General features: G+C 44.6%; 1 protein-coding gene across 2 annotated transcripts in view; it reads left to right on the top strand.

The window, feature by feature from the left end:
* LOC135914938 (endothelin-converting enzyme-like 1) overlaps nt 1–21,852 on the top strand; it is a 100,265-nt gene that overhangs the window by 44,352 nt on the left and 34,061 nt on the right. Inside the window, exons 3-4 of one of the 2 annotated variants that reach the window (XM_070528218.1) lie at nt 3,818–3,981; nt 6,936–7,286. In XM_070528218.1, the coding sequence (XP_070384319.1) occupies nt 3,818–3,981; nt 6,936–7,286 (515 nt within the window). Of the gene's footprint in view, nt 1–3,814; nt 3,982–6,935; nt 7,287–21,852 lie in introns of both variants that reach the window. The other variant, XM_070528217.1, reaches the window with a different exon arrangement.

The raw sequence follows: 21,852 nt of genomic DNA, 5'->3' as shown, positions 1-21,852 counted from the left end.
AACGCTTTAATGACTAACCTCCTGTAGGGTTGACTTTCTTAATTACAGTAAATAAAAAAAATTATGGGGTTTTAGGTGCCAAGACCACGATCTGATTATGAGGCATGGCGTAGTTTGGTAATCTAGAAAATTTCGACCACCTGGGCGTCTTTGACGTACACCTAACTCTAAGTACACATCTGTCATCGCATTTCGCCCCCATCGAACTGCGGCCGCCATAATATATATACGCTACCCGTCTTGCTTCTTCTCTCAGCCAAAATATTATTCTAAACCTAACTTACCTGGAAGCGTTAGCCCCTACATACCGCAATTCATGAGTTATGTTCAACTTAACAGAAACAGTTAAAATGAGATTTAATAAAGCGAATTTTTATTTAGCTACCACTTTATTTAAATTCTAAAAAATGCGAAATTTCAAGAAACGAATTATACGACTCTGTACCTCAGCAACTAAAACCGATATCGGAATTCTGTAAGCGGCACCTAATATTTCATTTAATGCGGACAAAAATGATATGCCACCCTGCCACCCTGAAGCACGACAAAATGATATGCCACCCTGAAGTACACGACTAACTCCTGAATATGGTATTCGCAAAATCTTTACAGGCATTGTAACAACTTCACATAAGTTATAAATTCATACATCGAATTTGTCCGATTGAGATTCTCCAAGGGATGCAGTTTAGAGGGATGCGATATCAGTTTTTATTCGAACTGATGGATTTGTAAACTTCATACTCCTATTCTTTTTCAGATTAGCCGATTTCCGATAATTCTTGTCAATAATGCCATGGCCTAAATCAAAATTATTATTGCAGTGATCACTGTGATCTAACGTTCTCTCTTGAATGCAACAATTCTCATTCAGATCGGTTGAGCGATTTTCTCATAAAACCATTTATGCGTTTTATGTGTATTTGAGCTTCTGCCATCAAAGAAGGGCCGGAGCTAAAGCTGCCTCTTATTGAATACCACCGGTTCTTAGAAAACACAAGAAAAATAACGCTGACTATACGGAAGCCCGCGGCCGCAGTGGTGCACTAATAATAAGAAAAAACAATGAAGAAAGGAAACCCAGCACAAGCTTTCCGGAAGCCGTTATCTCGGCCAGAGATCTCACCCAGAATGCCGACAAGATGTCTAGCAAAATCGTCGATTTATTGCAAGCCGAGCAAGTAGCAGGTTGTCTTCAAGATAAGGCTGATGCATAAGCGCGCTCGTTTCCAAGTGCCGAAGTGAAGCAACAGTCTCAGGGTGTGCTTCTTTTTATTATGTTTTCTTTAGTTGTGCGTCATGCCATACATCACGGCGCGAATTTCAAATCTTTAAGGTAGATGGACCACGTGGTGGCGAAAAAAGAAACTAAACGCATGTCCAGAATTCCTGGGTATGTCAGTACTTCACTTGACAACTGTACAGTTAGCATCGACAAAGGAATTTCTGACCACAAATTAATAGGCTTGACATGCCCAGTTTCATGTTAACTATGTTAACTGTTAACTGTTAGCATTTTCATGCTAACAGTTACATTAAGCCGTCTCCTATTCTTGTAGAAGAGTATGCACACAGAAACGATACCGCTATTCTCGACTATCTAGAATCTTGCTATTCTGAGTTCGACGAAACAGATAATGCCGATAACCTTTGGGAAAATTCAAGGAGATATATATTTCTCATAGACTTAGTTCGTTCCTTTCAAAAAGAAATGCAAATACAGGCAAACCCCGTGGGTAACGCATGACATCACTCATTTGAAACGGAAAATTGAGTGGTGTCGAAAGGTTGGCAAGAAAAGCGATCTTTCCGATTTGTTGAACACAATGCAAGAAAAAGTAAGGGACGCAAAAACTCGTTTCCTTACTGTAACACTGCCATCGTTCATGGCGAACAACTCACATAAATTCTGGCGTTACTTATCCAGAGAACAACACACAGTTTCACAAACTACCAAATCGAACCATCACTGACTCTGCGTCAATAGCGAGATAATTCAATGCTTTTTTTTCACACAGTATTCACAAGGACCGCTTCTTTCACTGCTTTTCCACTATGCGATTTCAAACACCCAATGCAGGAAATCACGCTAAGCGTAGACGGTATTTTATGTCTACTGCGCAAATTCTACCTCAAAAAGTGTACTGGCGCTGACTTTATAACTATTACCTTTCTGCACAAATACGCGCGTGTTGGGTATCGAAGTACCTGCTCGAGATTTTCACAGGGTCTTTGAAGACGTTGTCTATCCCCGAAGATTGGCGCTGTGCAAATGTTGTTGCCAGTCTATAAACCCGGTTACAAGTCAGACCTGAACAATTACGAGCCAGGGTCACTCACAAGGACATGTTGCAAAGTTTTGGAGCAGATTATTTACAAAGCAATTGTTACTCACCTTCAATAGAACGATTTTTTGTGCCATCGACAGCACGGTTTCAGGTCTGGCTTCTCAAGTATAACAAATTAGCAGAATTAACACATGACATTGTTAATTAAATTAATAGAGGAGATCAAATTGATGCTATCTTTTTGGATCTTTTGATGTCGTTCCCCACGCTGACTAATTACTAAAGTTCAGTCATGCTTTCAGTGTTCAAAAATATGTTGTATCCTGGATTTCATGTTACCTTACTAATAGGAAAGAAAGTGTGACTGTGAATTCTTGTTCGTCTGAGGAATTCAGTGTTTTTTCTGGTGTATCGCAAGGATCGGTTTTGCACATATATTATTTTTAATTTATATCAGTGACATACAATGTTGCGCTCAACCGACGGTACATACACTATTGTTCGCAGACGGCTGCGTCATATATAAGTGAGTACTTAACAGTGCAGATACACTTAGGTTAAATAATTCTTTATGTATTTTCTATTCAAGAGTGGTGCAGGGTATGGGGTTTGCGACCTAAACACTACTAAAACAAAATACATTTCATTCACTAACAAAAGACACACGCTTTACTTCAGATACACATAAGACAATACTCCACTAACCACAACATCATGCATAAGATATCTGGGGTTAACTATTACTAATCACCTAAGTTGGGAAATCCACATTAATAAAATTTGCGGCTAAGCCCAGAACAAATTGTAACTTTTGAAAAGAACACTGTGTGGAGCAACGGAGCCTGTCAAATTTAAAGCTTATAAAAGTCTAGTATGACCTACTTTAATGTATGCCGATAAAATTTGGAGCCCGCATCACAAATATTTAATTCACAAACTGGAACGAATACAAAGATTAGCGGTTCGGTTTGCCTTCTCAGTTTATTCAAGATGGAGCAGTGATGGCCAGTTAATAATGAAAGCTAATATTCACTCACTAGCCCATCCTAGAGTCCTATCGAAGTTAAAATTCATGTATGAACTCTATCGAGACCACTTGAAGATAAATCGATCTGCCCACCTACACGACCTCCCTAGACATTCACTTCGCACGGGTCACAGTAAAATGGTCTAACAAATCATAAATCACGCAAACTCACACAAGTATTCCTGGTTTCCAGCCGCCATTACCTGCTGGAATAAACTATCAGTAGTAGCTGTTTCCTCTATCTCGGTAGAATGTTTTGTTAATAATAATGCAGACATCAACTTCGGTACGTAACGCTGTCCCACTCACGATTCGTATTTACGTGTTTCTTTCTTCCCTTGGGACATTGTATTTTTTATGTGTTTAACAGGCCATTCATGTATCATGTCTTGTTCTTCGCTCCTGCTTGGGCCCGATTGCGCACTGCAGTACGTACTATAAATGAAAAAAAGACCTTCCAACGTATCCTGAATAAACCGTCATTGTTGCGTCGACGCAGTAGGCCAAGCCGGCCCATCTGTTAGACTTCCGCCCATCACGGCCTATTCCCCGAGTGTACGCGGCGGTACCACACCGGGTGCTACCAGCATAACGAGCAAGCCCACGGGAGCTGTCACGCCCGGCATCAGCAGCGTCCAGGAAGACCTATCAGACAGGGAGAGCAAGGTGTGTGCCGTGCACTGCATACCACGACGGCCGTCAGGATGGGTCCCGAGAACAAAGCCTCGCGGGTTATACTGTTACCGTGTTAACGAAGTACCGATACATAGGTGGCACAGCAGTGCCCGTGGCGGCATCTTGTGATGCGTAATTTCAATAAAAACCCTGCTGCAATGTATGACTGCGTTCCTCTAATTGTATAACGACAATGGACTCGTCAGTGACGCATTCTTCTTGAATAAAGGCGCAGTCTTTCTTAGCCCGTTACCACCACTTTTCTATCCTCTTTCGCGGTCCGATTCCGGAGATAGTGAATATATGGGCTGATATGTGTTACTGTCAGCATTGGCTGCCGTTATGTTCCGGATAAATATGTGTGTACAAATGTTCAAATGAATAAAGGAATAAACATAGATAAAAGTGTCGCTGGCGGCATGGCATCACGGCACCGCTAGCACAGCACTCCTACACTCTAACTACGTATTACGCCACACAGACACGCCTCAACGGGTAGAATAGAACGTTCTAAGTGTTTCCCGCATGCACTTAAGAGGAAGCTTTAGCTCGGGATCAACTCCAACGCGGCCTATTCAAATACATGCAAAACGCAAAAACCTTTTCTGAGATAACCACTGGACCGATTTTTATGAATTTTGTTGAATTTAATAGAGAAAGGTAAATTCTAGAGACCGTTGGTAGCGGAATTTCGATTTAGGGTTTGAATTTTCATTAAAAGATTTTCAAATATTCTACAGCTTGAAAAAAAATAGAAGCACGAAGTTTACAAAAAAAACAAGTTGAAAGCTGTATTTCCATATTACTAAAATTTTTTATCCTCAAGTGTAACATATCAATTTTGCCCGCTTTAGATATACTATTAGATGCAATTCACAGAATCGTAATATCGTTTTGGGGTTTTGAGATAAAGAGTTTTAAACTTGACAGTCTCGTTTTTTTTGAAAATTTTAGATTTTTGCCAATTTTCAATAAAACATTGACAATGTAACTCAAGAATTGGAAACCATCATTCACTAGATTTTAAGTTTTTCTTTTAAATGCAATAAACCTTGTCAAATTCGGTGCAGTGTTTACCGAGAAAAACGAATTTTCCTTTTGCATGTATTTAGATAGGAGCCCTCGAACTAGGCGCGTTTTCCGAACGCCGCCGGTTTCCCGTCGGTCTCGCTCCGTGCGCCGTCAATGTGCGATGCGTGCAACACCAATGGCGGCGCACTTCATCGCGCCAGCGTTGTCAAGCGTTTCTGTAGCTGACAGGGCGCTCTTTAACTGCTGCGTCGCGCCGACATGTCGCACCCGCGTATACTTTGAACACAGTAGCCGAAGAACAATGCTGACTCTTGCTATCGCTGTCAATGGGATGGCCCTTAGGGCGAAATTTCCAGTGTTTTAAATAAAAAAATCAATAACCTTGTCGGATAGCCTGGTTATGTTCAGAAGACCTCTAGCCCGGAAACCCGACAGGTTAACAATTAGGCCATGGACGCTTTTCCAACAAAACCTCGTGCATCACCATCAGATCGTAGTTTTGACATGTAAAACCTCGGAAAACGTTTCAAATAATTAACACGTCATCATGCGTCAAAATGCACGCCGATCCCAAACATAATGCAGTTTAAAAATGTGTGCCGATCCCCAAGGTAAGGCCGTCTAAAAGTGTGCGCCGGTCACGAAGATAGTGCAGTAAACGATTTGAGTCCGACGCTCCTCCTACCATCCTCGCGCGAGGGATAACGCGATAAAGTACCGTGCGCAGTGGCTCCGTCAGTGTCTCTCCCCCAACTAGTTCAGGAAGAATTTGTCATTTATCGACTTCAACTGTACGTTGAATCGCCTTCCAATTGTTTTTTTCTTCTTTCGTTTAACACATACTGGTTGAACAAGTCGCAAGATGTGCCACCGACATATCGTTGCAATGATATAGTGACAGTAAGTGTACGCCAAGCTAAATGCGAGCTGAACCCATCTATTGTGAGCGTAGTTAGGGGGCTTCTAAACTTTCCGCCAGGGTGCCGACAGTCCCTGAGATGAATAACCGCGAGGAATGTGAATCGGGAGCAACGTGCGAGCATGCGACGACGTTTCGGAAGAGCATTGCCATTGGCGTTGAAATGTTTAAGCAGAATGTGTGTGCCTCGTGGGAAAATGTTTCTCCGTACGGCAGTTTATTTACACTTTATGAAAAAGAAATATACACGTTGAAATGGGACTGCTGGCACATTTGTTTTATAAGACGAAGGTCGAAGTTGTGTCTTGACTATTGTGGTGCACTAGCCTTTCAGTTAAAAATGTAAAGTGCTTCGGGTCTGTAAATATGTAGTTTTTCATCGATATGCATATCGTGATTGAGGGACTCGAAATAATATGGCGTGTGACAGTTGAGGGTGGAATTGCACACACGTTGACCACCGTCCGTTGCCACGATATACCAAAATACATTAGAAATACTTGTGCATTCTTTGGTAGACGGGTTCTTATTCAAAGGCTGAAAAATAAAACTACGTCCAGAAATGCCCTCGGAAATCACGGGACTGTATTGAAGAAATTTTCTAGCCTTTAGCTATCTGCATGCGCCCAATAGTGTCCTACCACGCTTTCATAGACACGTTTGACAATAAATAATATAAATTCGTCCACGAAAGCTTTAATTTTGGATACTACACAAAGCTGAATGGACAGAGCAGTTCAATGCACCTTGATGCAGCAAACCAGACTATTCAAATGGTCAGACAAAATTCGAACTAGATCATGAAGTGAATTCCGGCTTAAGACAAAACCTCCCTCGATGAAGCTTTATACCCTGCACAGAAAAGTTTCTTTGTGTATGCACAGCTAACCGTGATTGCGCGTACGAAAATGCAAAGCACTGTGTGGCCGTGGTATGGCACGTGGTAATGTCCCCGCATAATATACCTTCAATTGTATGCATGCGTGTGACGCAGCCAGTGGCCGGTGAGGTGGCCATGGAGCGCGTGGCGCTGCGCTCTACGATCGTGAGCTGCCTGGTGCTGGTGACACTGTCGCTGTCGCTGACGCTCTACATGCTGACGTCTCGGGCAGCAGCGCCCCCGGGCGGCCGCCGCAAGCAAGGCCTGTGCGTGTCACAGGCGTGCCGCCTGCACGCCCACCTGGTCACCACGCTGGTGGACCCTTCGCGCGACCCCTGCGACGACCTGGAGGCGTTCGCTTGCTCCAAGTGGGCGCCCCGGATCACCAACAAGTTGGGAAAGTGGTTCGGCTACAGTCCTGCCCTCACGGCGCACACGCTCGCCGAGTGGTTCGACACCTTCAAGGTGAGCCGCCGCAAAAAACTTGGATCTGGCGTAGAGTCCAGCCTGGCAACCCTGGTAACGACACAAGTGAGCCGCCGCCACACGCGCGTCGGTTGGCAGTGGCAGCAGTGGCATCGGCGTGACGAGCAGTCGTGTCAGTAGTAGCGCCAGTGTAGCAGCGGTATTGGGGAAGGAGAAAATGAGGTGAAGGTCGAATGATATTTAAATAAAACTTGCCTTAAGAACCGTGAAGTGCAAATTTTTATATGTAAGGGAATCGAATTTAAAAAAAAACAGCTAATGAATCGAGACGTTTTAGCCACAAGTGAGTACAGCGCGGAAAACATGGAAACCCAAAGAAATGGAAACACAAACACGGCGCTGACTATTTAGCAGCGCTTATTGGCACAGCACGCGCTGGTAAAGCTGGAACCGCATGGCGCGTTTTCCACGAGCGAAAAACGTAATGCGCGGCGAACGCCCGCGTTGCCGTCGATGCGCGAGCAGCCGTACGAAAAAAAAGGAGCGGCGCGTTCGCGTCGCCTTTTCGGAGTTACCAGACAACATAACTCCGAACGACATGAATTGTCTCTGTTACCGCATATATAATATTCCCTTAAACTTACAGAACACTACAATAAAAATAATCTTAGTGTAATTAGACAGTGATGTTTTTTTTCCGAAGTTTATTTATCAAGCTTAATTTCAAGCAGCAAGATAGTGTGCGAAACTGCAACTATGTACCTTCGCATGCTAAAAGGCCGCTGCTTGTTTACAACTTCATGACAACTTCACATAGAAGATGGACTGCCGGCTACTTACTACCGAGCAGAAGAGGCGATTGCTACTATTAAGGGGCATGCTGATACTGTAGCAAGAACAAATGCGTGTCAAGAGATCTATGTGGGTGCGGCCTGCATGGTTGAGAAGAAAAGCAAGAGAGCGCGTGCCATACGCTGCTAATATTATTTCAAAATGTCTTGCCAGCATTAGCGAAGAGACGCGCCGCTTCTCCACTTCAGTTATTAGGGCCTCGTTGAAGGTTGCTTTGTCCATTTTAGGTGCACACTATGCGCGAACGAAATCACGGTAGCACGTCTTTTCTTTGACGCACGCGCCAGTTCTGCCGAGAAAAAAAAAATGCGCCAAAGAGGTTCCGTCGAGATGCGTAAAACTCCTTAAACTTCGTAAAGTAGCGACACTCTCCTCCTATGCCTTCACTCCTCGTTTCTCGTCTCTTTCACGCTTCCTTCTCGACCGTGGCGCCGCCTACGCTGCTCGAGCGCAGCAGACGACCTTTCGCCGAGTGAATGCACGCATAGCAAGGCAGTGCGCTTTAGGCGTTCGCGTTGGCTTTCCAGCTCCGTGTAACTTCGTATACAGCATAGAATTTCTATTCGGACGGTTATACAAATTTAGTGACGGCAGCTCTTGTTTCATTTTTTGATAACTGTTTATTTAAAAAAGCATCTGAAGGAGTGTTGACGCTGAGCGTTGACGACTGCGAATGTATCGCGTGCCCTACAATTAGGTACGCAACATTTGTCCACCGCGTGTCGCAAGATCTTGCTGCGAATAGTTGTAAATAACACGTTTACGATGGAATGTCAACACCTTGACTTCCAGCAAGCACTCAGTAGCCTAAAGAATCCGCGCCGCCCTTACCATGTGAATTCGCGGCGCGTAACAGCTATGACGTACAAAGGCTGACGGAGATCGCTGCTCTGAAGGTTCGAAAATGTATTACAAGCGGCCGTGCCGCCAACGTGCGTGCTTGCCAATCTAAGCGCGCGCAAAGGCTCAGAGGTGGGCACTGGTGCTATTATGTTCCTCGTGCCTCAACGTCGACAGAAATACCGTGGCCGATCATCGGGTCGGGACTCTGCGTACATAAGAAAGTAAAATATGTTTTTAGCATTCGTGCGCGAAGCGGCGAGCGCGATAACAATGCTTAACCCAATCTCAAACAAGACCATAGTGGGCTTGAGTAATTTTTTTGCGGTTAGTGACTTATCACGAATAACACTTCATCGATCATCCGTTCACTAAGTGACGTACTTGTCGCGAACCGAGTTGCACTGAGGTGCATGCATTGAGGACGGTTGCGCTCCCTGCGAAGTAACATTTGCGAGACATGAATTTATATAGTGAAGTGATGATCGCGCAAAGAATCCCCCCGCCATGACGCGGCCGAAATTGCGGAGAGTGAAATTATGTTTTATATAGGTCAAAATGATATGAAACGGCATTCTAGTTGCAAGTCGACGGTTTATTTTCAGCATAGGTGCATTACAGATTTGCCTTTGCAGTCACTAGTCTGTCTGCACCATTTATTGTCTCATTGCGTAATTAAACGCACCAGCCTAAGAGCCCTACAACAAGCGCGTCTCACTTAGACATAGTGACTGTAGAAACTAATAGTGGAATGAACGAGCAAGCGAACGACTAAACGAGCGCGCGAACTAAACGAACGAGCAAATGACTAAACGAACGAGCATACAACTAAACAAGCAACTAAACGAGCGTGCGAACGAACGGGCAAACGACTAAGCACGGACGACGACCGTACATGGTCGCTCCGCCCGTCCGTTCCGCCCTCGTCCGGTCGCGAGCGGAAGCCCGAAAGGCGGAAGGTGTCGCAAAATTCGATGCACGCTCAATCCGCACGAGCGGAACGCACGCGCACTCCTATTGGGCGACGCGGCCTGTTGACAGCTGGCAACCGTTCGGCGGAGCAAAGGTGTTCAAGGTTGGCAACGACCTTTGACAGCAGACGACACTGGCATATTTTTGCAGATGTGATTTCAATTTTCCGCGTTCCGGCGAAAATGCGACTCTAGGCTGCCACATTCTGTTCTGCAGCCGTATGTGTTGCATTGGCACCGTCATCCTTCTTCGAAACATTGCACAGTCGTCTTATCTGCGCCACCTTTTACAGATGTATTGCAATCGCATCACGTCGCAGCACGCGACGTATTCTCGGATGATTACTTTCAGTGCACGCTGCCTTGGCTGGTTGAACAAAACCTCTCTAATTATCCAACGTGATGCGTTCTGCGTCACCCGAAACTGATACTGTCACCGGAAGCGCGGTGGCGCGGTTTCTATAGTGTTAGTGACAGCTTGCAAGAATACAGAACACACGCACATCTGTCGCGGAATGCATTTGCGTAGGTCGCCAAGACGCACATTTCTACCACTAAGCACGCGTGTGAGGCCCCGAGTACAGCTTGCTGATACGCTTGCTCGTGCTTTTTTTTTTCACTCTGCCAATTTTAAGAGGGTGCTTAAAGCAGTTGGATGCATGGAATGCCTTTTCCTTAAATGATATGCTCAGCGATGACTTAAGTTCTCACCGTGTGCAGAAAAAGTTGTGCATGAGTGGTTAACTTCATGCAGCAAGGAATTGAAGGTTAAGCAGTGAGTGTACAATTCATTATGACTGGCTTAAAGCAATGTGTATGTATTGCGGTGACCTTATGCAGATATATGCATACTCATGAGATATGTTTCCAAGGGGAGTACTTATTTGAAAGCATATAATTTACATTGCTGATAAGAAAACTTATTTTGAGTGAAATCAAACAATTGCATTCTTTCTTGCCAGCCTGGCTACCCAATATGTTGCCACCTTACTACTTAACATACCTAATTTAACATTTCAAAAATGCACAAACATTACCAAAGCACACAAAATTAAGCAGTACCTTGACAGGCATGCTTCCTCTCTCACCCATGGCACCAAACAAGGATGTTCGACTTGAGACTGTTTCATACTGTTGGCATCATACATGCGTGTTCTATTTTGATTGCTCTACATATAAAAAATAAGCTCTACTCAGGTTATGTGAGTTAGTTGGGCATGGGCTGCATGTTGTTTATGTATTTATGCAGTAACAACCTTGCTAGCTCATGCACAGACATATTTTAGGAAAATGAAAAATGCATAGCATAACATAAACAGCTGGCCAGTGCCTGCATTTATTTGAAAGCAAGCCGATATTATCAAGTGTAGCTTAGCAGTGAGTTCAGTGACATCTTGTGGTGTGAAAAGGTTGATGTAGTTAGTAGTTTCGTGTTCGGCTTTCTTAATTAGTTGGTGTTTTAACATGCACATGACAATGAAAAGAAGGCACACGTGGTGGAACACAGGGCCACACAAAAAGTGGGGAAACAGTTACTGCCATTTTTTTTATTTGCATAGCAAACCAGCAAATAGTTCCTTAGGTTCAGTTTTGTGAATAATGCACAAGGTGTTCTGCGTAAAACTGAAAGATGGTTGTGCTCCTTTACGTATTCATTATTCGGGTAGCCAAATGAATGATACCCCCTTTGGCACTGTGAGAGCACAGAAATTTGCAGTCAAGAGGCCGCAGTGGCTCAGCCTCTGTGCCAAATGTAAAATTGTTCCAAAAGAAAACATGCATACTGGTGAATTGGGTATGCATTCACATCTGCTATTCAAATCCACACATCACAAGTAATCTTTCATTCCTTGGCACATTTCTCACCATTGTACAGACTTTGTTTCAGCGCTCTGTGCGTGCAGTAATATAACTTGGTAAATCAAAGCTGCGGTTATTCAATACACTGAAAGCAACTTTGCGTGTGGGTTAGATAAAATAATGCTCCTACATATGGGTCAGCTTAGTATTATCAGCCGCTTTGTTTACTAGTTCACTGTTACGCCTGAACTATACGGTGCCATTGGACAATGCTGTATCCCTGCAGGCACGCTAGAACAGCTTGGATATGCACAAACAATCCTTTACATCGCACTTAAATTAAGGTGGTGTAGATGTGCTGTCACAATGTGCTTGTAAGCATAACTGCCGAGCATTCAAAAAAGTGTTTGAAATGTAAGGGTGGATGCTCAGGTTTGCAGGTGTGACATTTTACATTTATAGTGCAAGGACACACGGATGAACAGGAAGGATACCACACAAATCCTCGTGTTGTGACCTTGCAGTCACAATGCAAGTAGTTTTCAGTGGTGTTTAGCTATAAACATGTGAAGCAATCTGTAAATTCAAAACTGTATTAAGTAAACTGAGACACCATGAAAAGCAACATAACACTACGGTGTACACATTTTTTGTCACATCAGCTCTTTGTGGTGCAGGTCAAATATGTATACAAGCTATTTGTAGGAAGTAGGAAGCCTATCCAATATAAACAAGAAACTTGCAGGCAAGGTAATCACAACAAACCAGCTGAGACGTTGGTACTATTCTACTTGTGCTTGTACTTCTACTATGCGCTGCTGGATGGTTGCGACTGATATGCTCGCGAAGGTTTGGGTCATTCACATTTTAAGGGATGAGTAACTGTTACATATGTAAATCATCATCCTCTGCATGCAGCCGCTGTGGCTGGCAGTCGATGCCGTAGCCTCATGCTTAGCAGCCCAACACCACAACCACTAAGCAATCACGGCGGGTAACTGCTCCTCAGGTTGTGCAATCTGTGTGGCTGTATCAAAGCACTGATGTAACACGTGTTTCAGTGGGGTCTAACTACCGCACAGAAGTTGTGGTGCAGCACTTCCTAATGGCAACATGTGTTGCAGCTGGGATACGAAGAGTTGAGCCTTTGTATCCGATGAGCATACGGTAAGTGGAAACTTTGTTTCCACTTCTAAAAATTTTTGAGTTTGTTCTAAATGACATGAGCCCATGTTGTAATGATATTTTAATTTTTAAAATAGCTGTACATGTTTGTGTACATCAAGTACACCATGAAATAACAGTCATCGGGGTATGCTTGAAAGGCACCTTCAGCATCTGCACTTCAAACCGCAGCCATGTCATAGCCATTGTAGGTGAAACAGCAGTAGTCAACGCGAAATTGACCGCCACTTTAGCAGTTTGCATGCAAACACACATTCATGTGGTGGCATTGTTTATTTTGGTTACCTGGCCCAGGCAAGTAATGTGAATAAGAGAACAATTATGAAACATAATTAGCTTAGTGAGGCCCAAAATACTAATTCGGGTAACTATTAATAGCAATAGTCGAGGGCACGCTTGAAAGGCATCATTAGCAGTCTGCTCGTCAAAGCGCTGTCAAGTCGTCGCCACTGTTGGTGAAACGGCAGCACTCAATGCGAAAATGACAGCCACTGTTGGCAGCTTGCATGCAAACACACATTCATGTGGTGGCATTGTTTATTTTGGTTACCTGACCTAGGCAAGTAATGCGAATAGGAGAACAATTATCAAACATCATTAGCTTAGTTAGGCCCAAAATACTCAGTCGGGTAACTATTCATAGCAGTAGTCGAGGGCACGCTTGAAATGCACCATTAGCAGTCTGCACGTCAAATCACAGTCATGTCGCAGCCATTGTTGTATTTGTTTATCTCACGGCAAGTAACGCCAATGTAAGCACAATTATTCACCCTGAATAGCTTTGCTAGCATTGTTTGTACTAAAAAATTCTGAGTGAAGTTGAATGTGTTTTATTGAGGCAATTATTTAATTCACAAGCCATCGGCATAGTGATCGACGGCCAGGTTCAAACAATGACATTTGTGAAGTAATAAATGGTGAAAGTTGCAAAAGCTATCAGTGCACTGCTTTGCTGGGCTCCATTTACTGAAAAATTTCTTTGCAACGACAAAAGCATCAGACAGGAAATGACACCCCACTGCACAGTGTTATTCGTGTTGAACTTTTTTGCCATCATATGTGATGGGCAGCGAAACCATCCGTTTACTAAGACTGATTGCATGAAAAATGCAACAGCATAGCAAGGTGTAGTTTCACAATATGGCACCCTTTCATGTGCACTTCTGGCGAGCTGCCACATGCACTGATGCATAAACATGAACTGAGGTAAGAGGCTAAGTTGCTGTGCAACCCCCATGACGCTTTTAAGAAAATCTATCTCTAAACCTTTCTCTTTTCATAGGCGATGAAAATCTGTTTTGAGCAAGTTGGTTAATCACACTGCAGCAACAACACAAGAAGCAAGGACAGAAAACACAGCGAGTAGGCAGACTGAGAAGACGAGGTAGACCAGTGAGAAAGGTTTTAATGAGATGGAAGAGGCCTGCCCTGCCGTGTACATGAGTTAGTGCTTTGAATGAGATTGGTTTATGAAAATGTGTAATGACTTTCCTGAAAGAAAACTAGCAAAAGCAAATGCTAATATAATATAAAAGGACAGAAATAATGGTAAGCGCAAGCACGCATGGAAACAGGCACGCATTCACACACAAATGCGAGAACTAAGAAGAACTCCAACGTAAAGAAATCTGGGAAATAGAAAAAAAATTGACAAACGCAAGAAAACATACATTTACAAACAGACGCGGGTCGAGGTATTATAGGAGCGGGTTCACAAGCTGCTGTGCTTACCTTCTCATATGTTTTCTTTTTTAACCGTTCTCTTAATACTGTCTCGGGAAATTTTAATTGCATTCATGACATTAGTGCTCTCAGGCGCGTCCACATTTCACGACAGCGCTGAACGTCTTGACGTATGCAATTATAATGTTGTTCCCTAATTTCCCCCCACCGATAGAAGCATCTTTAACCGTGCAGTAACAACTTTTGAAACAAACGATAGATGTACGAAGCAGAAAAGGCCGGTGTGATAGGGCTTCTCTATCGGGCTACTACATAAGAAAACGCAATCGGCGACACTTATGCTCAGCTCAGTTCTGAGCACACGAACATCGCGTAGTACGACCACTTCTACACCCAGTAACGCTGCAACACATCGCACATATATATCACGATTTGTAGCTCGCAAACGCACTTCATAACGGCAAGAGCACAGCTCGAACGTCGCGATCACCACGGCGCATCGCAGCCGGCAAAACGGCTCATACGCAGTATAGCACACGCAGAATGGCAGCGATAACTAGGCGATAAAAACTTATCGCTACTGATCGTATCGTTACTTTTGGTAAGTTGCGAAGGGCTGGCGTTCACCACACCGCGGCAACGATCGGCATACACAGAGCAGAAACCAAACGTGTACGCTGGGTGCGCCAATCGGACGCTACTTATTTCGCCACGCCTTGAACAGGTGTGCTGCTCAGAATGCACGTGTATGTGATGGAGTTCTCGTCTGCGACGCACACGCGAAGCATGGCACAAGAAATCACGAAGTCGACGGCTTGAAATATTTCCTCCGACGCTCTCGTAAACACAACACACACTTCCTGCGCTCCGTCTGTTTCTGTTGGCGATCGCACGCACTGATGAGGTCTGGAAGCGTACACCGGCTTGCTTCTTCCGATGACTATCTCCATGGGTGCCACATATCTCTGGTAAAAATCACAAACAGGAGAAAAAAATAGACTGTTTCTGACGCGGCTGTAGCCTAGGCCTTGCGTCCCTGCTTCGCTTCGCTTCGAGCACGCGCCATGTTTGCTGTGACGACAGCCGAACTATCCGCCTCGGACCAGCCAATGAGAGACGAGCAGGCGGCCGGACGGGAAACTTGCGTCCGCTCCTCGCTCACCAGTAGAGAGCTATCCGCACGCGACCGGGCGAGGGCGGAACGGACGTGCGGAGCGACCATGTGCGGGCCCTAAACCAGCCAGGGAACGGGCGGGCGACCGCACGTTTTTTTTTTGCGAGTAAAATTTCTATTTTGCGAGTAAAATTTCGCTATTGGCCTAATAGCATCACGTGGGCCCTCGCGCCGTGCATCAGTGCCATTTTTGCTCGAGAAGTGTCTACGGAGTGGCGAGGAGCGCATGTTGGCGCCGTTGCTACGCTCGAGCAGTGTAGGCGGCGCCACGGTCGAGGAGGGTGCGTGAAAGAGAGGAGAAACAAGGAGGAATGAAGGCAGAGAAGGAGAGTGTCACTACTTTACGAAGTTTAAGGGGCTTTATTTGCGAGTGCTCCACCACCGCATATTATGCTTCGCACACATTATAGCTCACGCGAATTAGCACATACGATGTTGTCGCTCGGTGACGAACGCGCCACGTAACACGGTTTCGGGAGAGCACGCACGCTTTTGATCGGTGCCTCTGTATCACAAATCCACCGGGCGACAACCGACGAGGAACACGAACAAATGAGGCAAACAAAGCTATTCTATCTAAAGAAGGCTAGTAAGTAACTTCAAAAGGCAGAGAGTTGCTCTCCTAAGAGGATTTTCATGATCGAGACTGAAATTTTGCCAAAAGGACTGCGTTGAATCTTAAAAATTTCGTTATCATGTTATCGCACGCCGCCTCGCGTTTCCGCGAACTCAAGCCGGTTGGCGCACAAAACGATTAAGCGCACCAAATACGAGTAACGCGACCACGTAGTGCGTATATAAACAAAGCAGACGTTGCGTAAAAATCGTGTTAAAGCGTGCAGACAAGTGACAACATGCACAGTGAACTGTGCAATATCTGCTACGTCATTGCCCGCAACAAAATACGCAAGCCTGGCACATACTATACTATGAGAAACTCACAACTTACTTCGCATAGTCGCGTGGAGGATGTTGGTCGGAAGTTCTCCCTCCCGATTCGGTGAAGCCATGTCTTTCTTCCTAAAGCCTGTTTCGCATGATGCGATTTTCGTCGCACCGGAAGGGCGATTTCCGTCGTTTGCGATGAAAATCGCAGTCGCAGTGCCGACCCCCCGATTTTCGGCTGCGACCAACCGGTTGGTCGCACAGTCGAACCGTCGCAGCGATCGCTGCGATTTTCCGTCGAAATTGCGCGGAGAGCTGTCAACGCGGCTATTTCGCCGGTTTGTTTTGGAACATGGCGTCTCGCACGAGAAGTGCAATGCGCGGAGACGTGGATCGTCGAATTCGGTACGTACGCGAAGGGAGAATAAAGAACTTGTACCGCAGATTGCATTCTCCGATTGCTTGCGTTTGTTGACACGCTACACAGCAAATGAAGAGCATTTTCACGTTTGCTTCGTACGCCTTTGCGAGTTGTCAGTGCTAGGAGGTGTTCGATCCCCAGCAAACGACGAGGTCGTCACAATTTTCTTTTGTTGAGTAGCATGCAAAAATGGCGCTTACGGAGCAGCTTGAATTATTTCAACCTCGGCAAGGGCAAATGACAAGACAGCAAAGTACCCAAAGTTTCAACGTTGCGCTGAACGCGGTACAGTTCAGTTAGTTGCATTTTCTTGTCGGTTTTCAAGCACGAATTTCCCGATGCATCATGAAAGCTTATCTTGCCTCTTATTAAATTTGACAGAGCAAAAGTGTAGGCTATCGTAATGAATTTGCTACGATAGCATTAAATCCGTGGCTTGAATAAAATATTACATGCACGTTAAGCTCTTCTCTGGATAATTTTTTTTTCTTGCACAGAAATGAAAAAACATTGACTATGTTGCGGGCTTTGTATCCTTACTGCATCTGTATGAACACTTGCTCTGCGGGGTAATTAACTGTACAGCTAGTAGACTAAGTAAATTGCTTGCTATAGTGGCACAGTGACAACGTACCCTCTGCACAATTATGTAGAACTCGTTCAACAATGCGAAAAGCAGGCAAATGGCCTGTTCTTGGGGGGATAAAACAGTATAAAACGACATGCTGAAGAAAAGTAAATCAAAACTGTGCAGTGAAGTCAGCCAGTACAAGCAGTTCTTGCACGTTCACAGCTGATCAAGTGTGCAGAAACATTCATGCCTTACATGTTTCTAGTAAGTTTCTAATAAGTTTGTGATCACATATATTAGTGTGTAAACCCATATAACGATATCCGCGGCGATTACTATCTTTATAAATAATGAAATACCATGCTACTTGCAAGAACATATATCACCTGAGGATTTTAGAACAAATTTCTGCATTTCAACTATACACAATATGTGGTTTATTCAATAAAAGACGACAAACTGGGCTTTTTTGCAATGACAAACTTATTCCAAACTTTACTTCTATACAGGCAAGAAAAAAATTATAGACAGAAATATTGTTCTTAAATTTGTTCACCTGCCACTGTGGCTATAGCATTCTGCTGCTAACACAAGGCGAGGGATTGATTTGCCAGCCATGGAAGACGCATTTCGATGGGAGTCATAGGTGAGAAAAAAGCTCTTGCACCTAGATTTAGTTCATCACCTTTTATTGAACCCTTACACTTCAAAATACTATTGGATAGGGGGGCATGCTTATGCAAAATCTAACACCAATAGAAAGCAAAGGGCAGAATTGTAAAACGAGCATCTTTCGTGATAATTCGAGTGCGTAAATATTCATTGCATCAATATGTATTGTTCAACAGCACTGTACAAATAAGTATGATTAGGTATAGCAAGTACTCTGTCAGGAAGCTGTTTCTACAGATGTATAAATGTCAAAGCATGAATGCTCATACTACGTCGCACACATAGCACAAAAAAAACGTTTTTCAAGAGTTGGCTCTTCTGGCAGATATGAGTGCGCCATAAGCAGCAGAAACTTTATTGAAGGACATTGTGTAATACCGCTTATGAAAGAATGAAGAGAGTGAAGAGGCTTTTAACAGCAGTACCTCATGCCGCTATAATAAGAGGAACGATGAGCAAAAACATTTCTGGTAGAGCACTGAAATAGTAACTTTCTGAAAGACAGAAAATTCCAGGTGAGAGTTGGAGGTACATTTGGCCCACACACACCAACAACACGGGCATGCTACAAGAAACACTACAGCCTATGGTGTATTACAGTCTATGGGAAAGCTATCTTATACAGAAATCAAGAATGATGCAACAAGCCCTCGACAACACTGCATACTTTCTTGGCCAGTCTGGCCTCTCGCTTTCTGATAAGTCAGCTCATATCAACGTCGGAAAAAAAAGAAAGACTAGAATCAAGAACTACCCCAGATTGCACATTGGAATCCACATAACTGGACAAGTATGCCCGCAAGTCAGCATCCACAAATCCTCAGCTAGTGTAAGTTCATGAGGGCAGAGCCAGCGCGTGGGTGAAACAATTATGCAATGCCTGGACGCAACTTCCACACCTGGTGAAAAGAATAATCTCGAAATAATGGGGGTGGACGAGTGAATACTATAGAAAATCACAGATGCTGTGCTTGTGTCCAAGGTATGGTACGGCATGAATTACCAGCAGCACACAAAAAAGACAACTCATCGAATACAGGCATCGGGTAACAACAGGTATTTCAGACTTTACCATGCTTGAAGACCTCTATGAAAAAGAGCAAACGAACAAGCACCTAGACAGAGTAGAGTTGCAGCCTGCAGCACAAATTCTTTGTTTCAAGAGCTCAGAACCTCGTCCCAAGATACTATGCCAGCTAGAATATGAGATGCAAAGACGACTACCCCTCCCTTCAGAAACACAACCTCGGGAGTACCTGAACTTGAAACACAACAGGCCCATACCGTGAAATATGGGGGCAAACAATTAGGCCAGGAGACTATATGCAACTGCCAAACACACAGAGGAGGTTGCTAATCATGAAGATACAAGCAAACATAAGGCACATATAGTACACTGATCTGGCAATAGCAGTGTAACAGTAGTATGACACTACATAAAACTAAACCCCATATAAGTGAGTACCATTCCAGGTCATCCTACACCTAAAAAAGCTGAACTGAAAGCAATCAAAGCAGCAAGGGTAGTGCAGATTACGCCCTGCACAACACCCTGCATGGATTCACCAGAAACTGTCTGGGCCTGCACATCACACAAGATCGTCAGGAAAATCAGGAGCTGGACACACGACTTGCAAGCACATGGCCAGAAATTAAATTACAGGATACATAGCCATGCAGATATTCCAGGACACAAGCGGGCTTGTAAGCCTGACATAATAACTGAAAGCTAGATGAGTTTGTGTGTATTCATTATTAACTAAAGTGCAACAGATAGACAACAGACAAGAACGAAGCGCTCTGTGTGTTCACTTCGTTCCTGTCCATCGCATTTCTGTTGCACTATAGTTAATGAATTCATAAGGCTGCACAGGAGAAGAATGATACCTCTGCCCAAGGGTCCGATCTCACATCCAAATCCACGCATGTGCACACATCATCATCATCATCATAATCATCATCATCAGCCAAGTTACGCCCACTGCAGGGCAAAGGCCTCTCCTATACTTCTCCAACTACCCCGGTCATGTACTAATTGTGGCCATGTTGTCCCTGCAAACGTCTTGATATCATCCGCCCACCTAACTTTCTGCCGCCCCCTGCTACGCTTCCCTTCCCTTGGAATCCAGTCCGTAACCCTTAATGACCATCGGGTATCTTCCCTCCTACCCGCCGTGGTTGCTCAGTGGCTATGGTGTTGGGCTGCTGAGCACGAGGTCGCGGGATCGAATCCCGGCCACGGCGGCCGCATTTCGATGGGGGCGAAAACACCCGTGTGCTTAGATTTAGGTGCACGTTAAAGAACCCCAGGTGGTCGAAATTTCCGGAGCCCTCCACTACGGCGTGCCTCATAATCAGAAAGTGGTTTTGGCACGTAAAACCCCAAATATTATTATTATTATCTTCCCTCCTCATTACATGTCCGGCCCATGCCCATTTCTTTTTCTTGATTTCAACTAAGATGTCATTTACCCGCGTTTGTTGCCTCACCCAATCTGCTCTTTTCTTATCCCTTAACGTTACACCCATCATTCTTCTTTCCATAGCTCGTTGCGTCGTCCTCAATTTCAGCAGAACCCTTTTCGTAAGCCTCCAGGTTTCTGCCCCATATGTGAGTACTGGTAACACACAGCTGTTATACACTTTCCTTTTGAGGTATTCTTAGCACCCTCTGCAGCGTCACAGATCTGACCGCCGCCGTGGTCAGTTGCTTCGCGGCTGCTGGGGACTGAGGGCCGGGGTTTGATTGTTGTATTCATATAGGAGGTTGTGGTCAAGTACTGCAGCAGGGTGGCCAATCCTGCTCTGGTGAGAGAGTGCGTTACCGGTTCTGGTCACCGGGATCAGGCCGCACTCCAGACGTGTTTGTGCAATTTTCTCAACATATGGTTTTTTTTGTATTTTCCGCTGGAGAATTGCGCGGCACCGGGATTTGAACCGCGGTCCTCTTGCACGGGAGTTGGATACTCTACCGTCGCCGCAGGAGTTAAATTAAAAGATTAAATTATGGGGTTTTACGTGACAAAACCACTTTCTGATTATGAGGCACGCCGTAGTGGAGGACTCCGGAAATTTCGACCACCTGGGGTTCTTTAACGTGCACCTAATTCGAAGTACATGGGTGTTTTCGCATTCCGCCCCCATCGAAATGCGGCCGCCATGGCCGGGATCCGATCCCGCGACCTCGTGCTCAGCAGTCTAACACCATAGCCACTGAGCAACCACGGCGGGTCCCGCAGGAGTTTTACGCCTCATTTAACCTACAGTGGTGCCCTATTTGATCAGTCAAGGTGTACCAATCTGAGCTCGGTTATACCGCACGGATGGCACTCGGCTAGAGAACCTGGTATTTATGACCTGCACATGTTTGGCCATACATAATTGAGGATATATATAGTTTTTTTTCTTTAGGAGGGTTCCCGTACAGTGATAAAATAAAGGAAAAGACATTAAAAAGAAAGAAAAAAAAGAGGAAGAAAGAAAAGGAACATAACAGGTGATTTGAACTCGTGACCCTTGCATGTTGCCCGGAAACATAGCTCAGTCGGTTG

Source organism: Dermacentor albipictus, unplaced genomic scaffold (genome assembly GCF_038994185.2).
Source record: "Dermacentor albipictus isolate Rhodes 1998 colony unplaced genomic scaffold, USDA_Dalb.pri_finalv2 scaffold_11, whole genome shotgun sequence".
Lineage (NCBI taxonomy): Eukaryota > Metazoa > Arthropoda > Arachnida > Ixodida > Ixodidae > Dermacentor > Dermacentor albipictus.
Note: the sequence above shows the minus strand (reverse complement) of the source record. Positions and strands in the feature narration are given on the sequence as shown.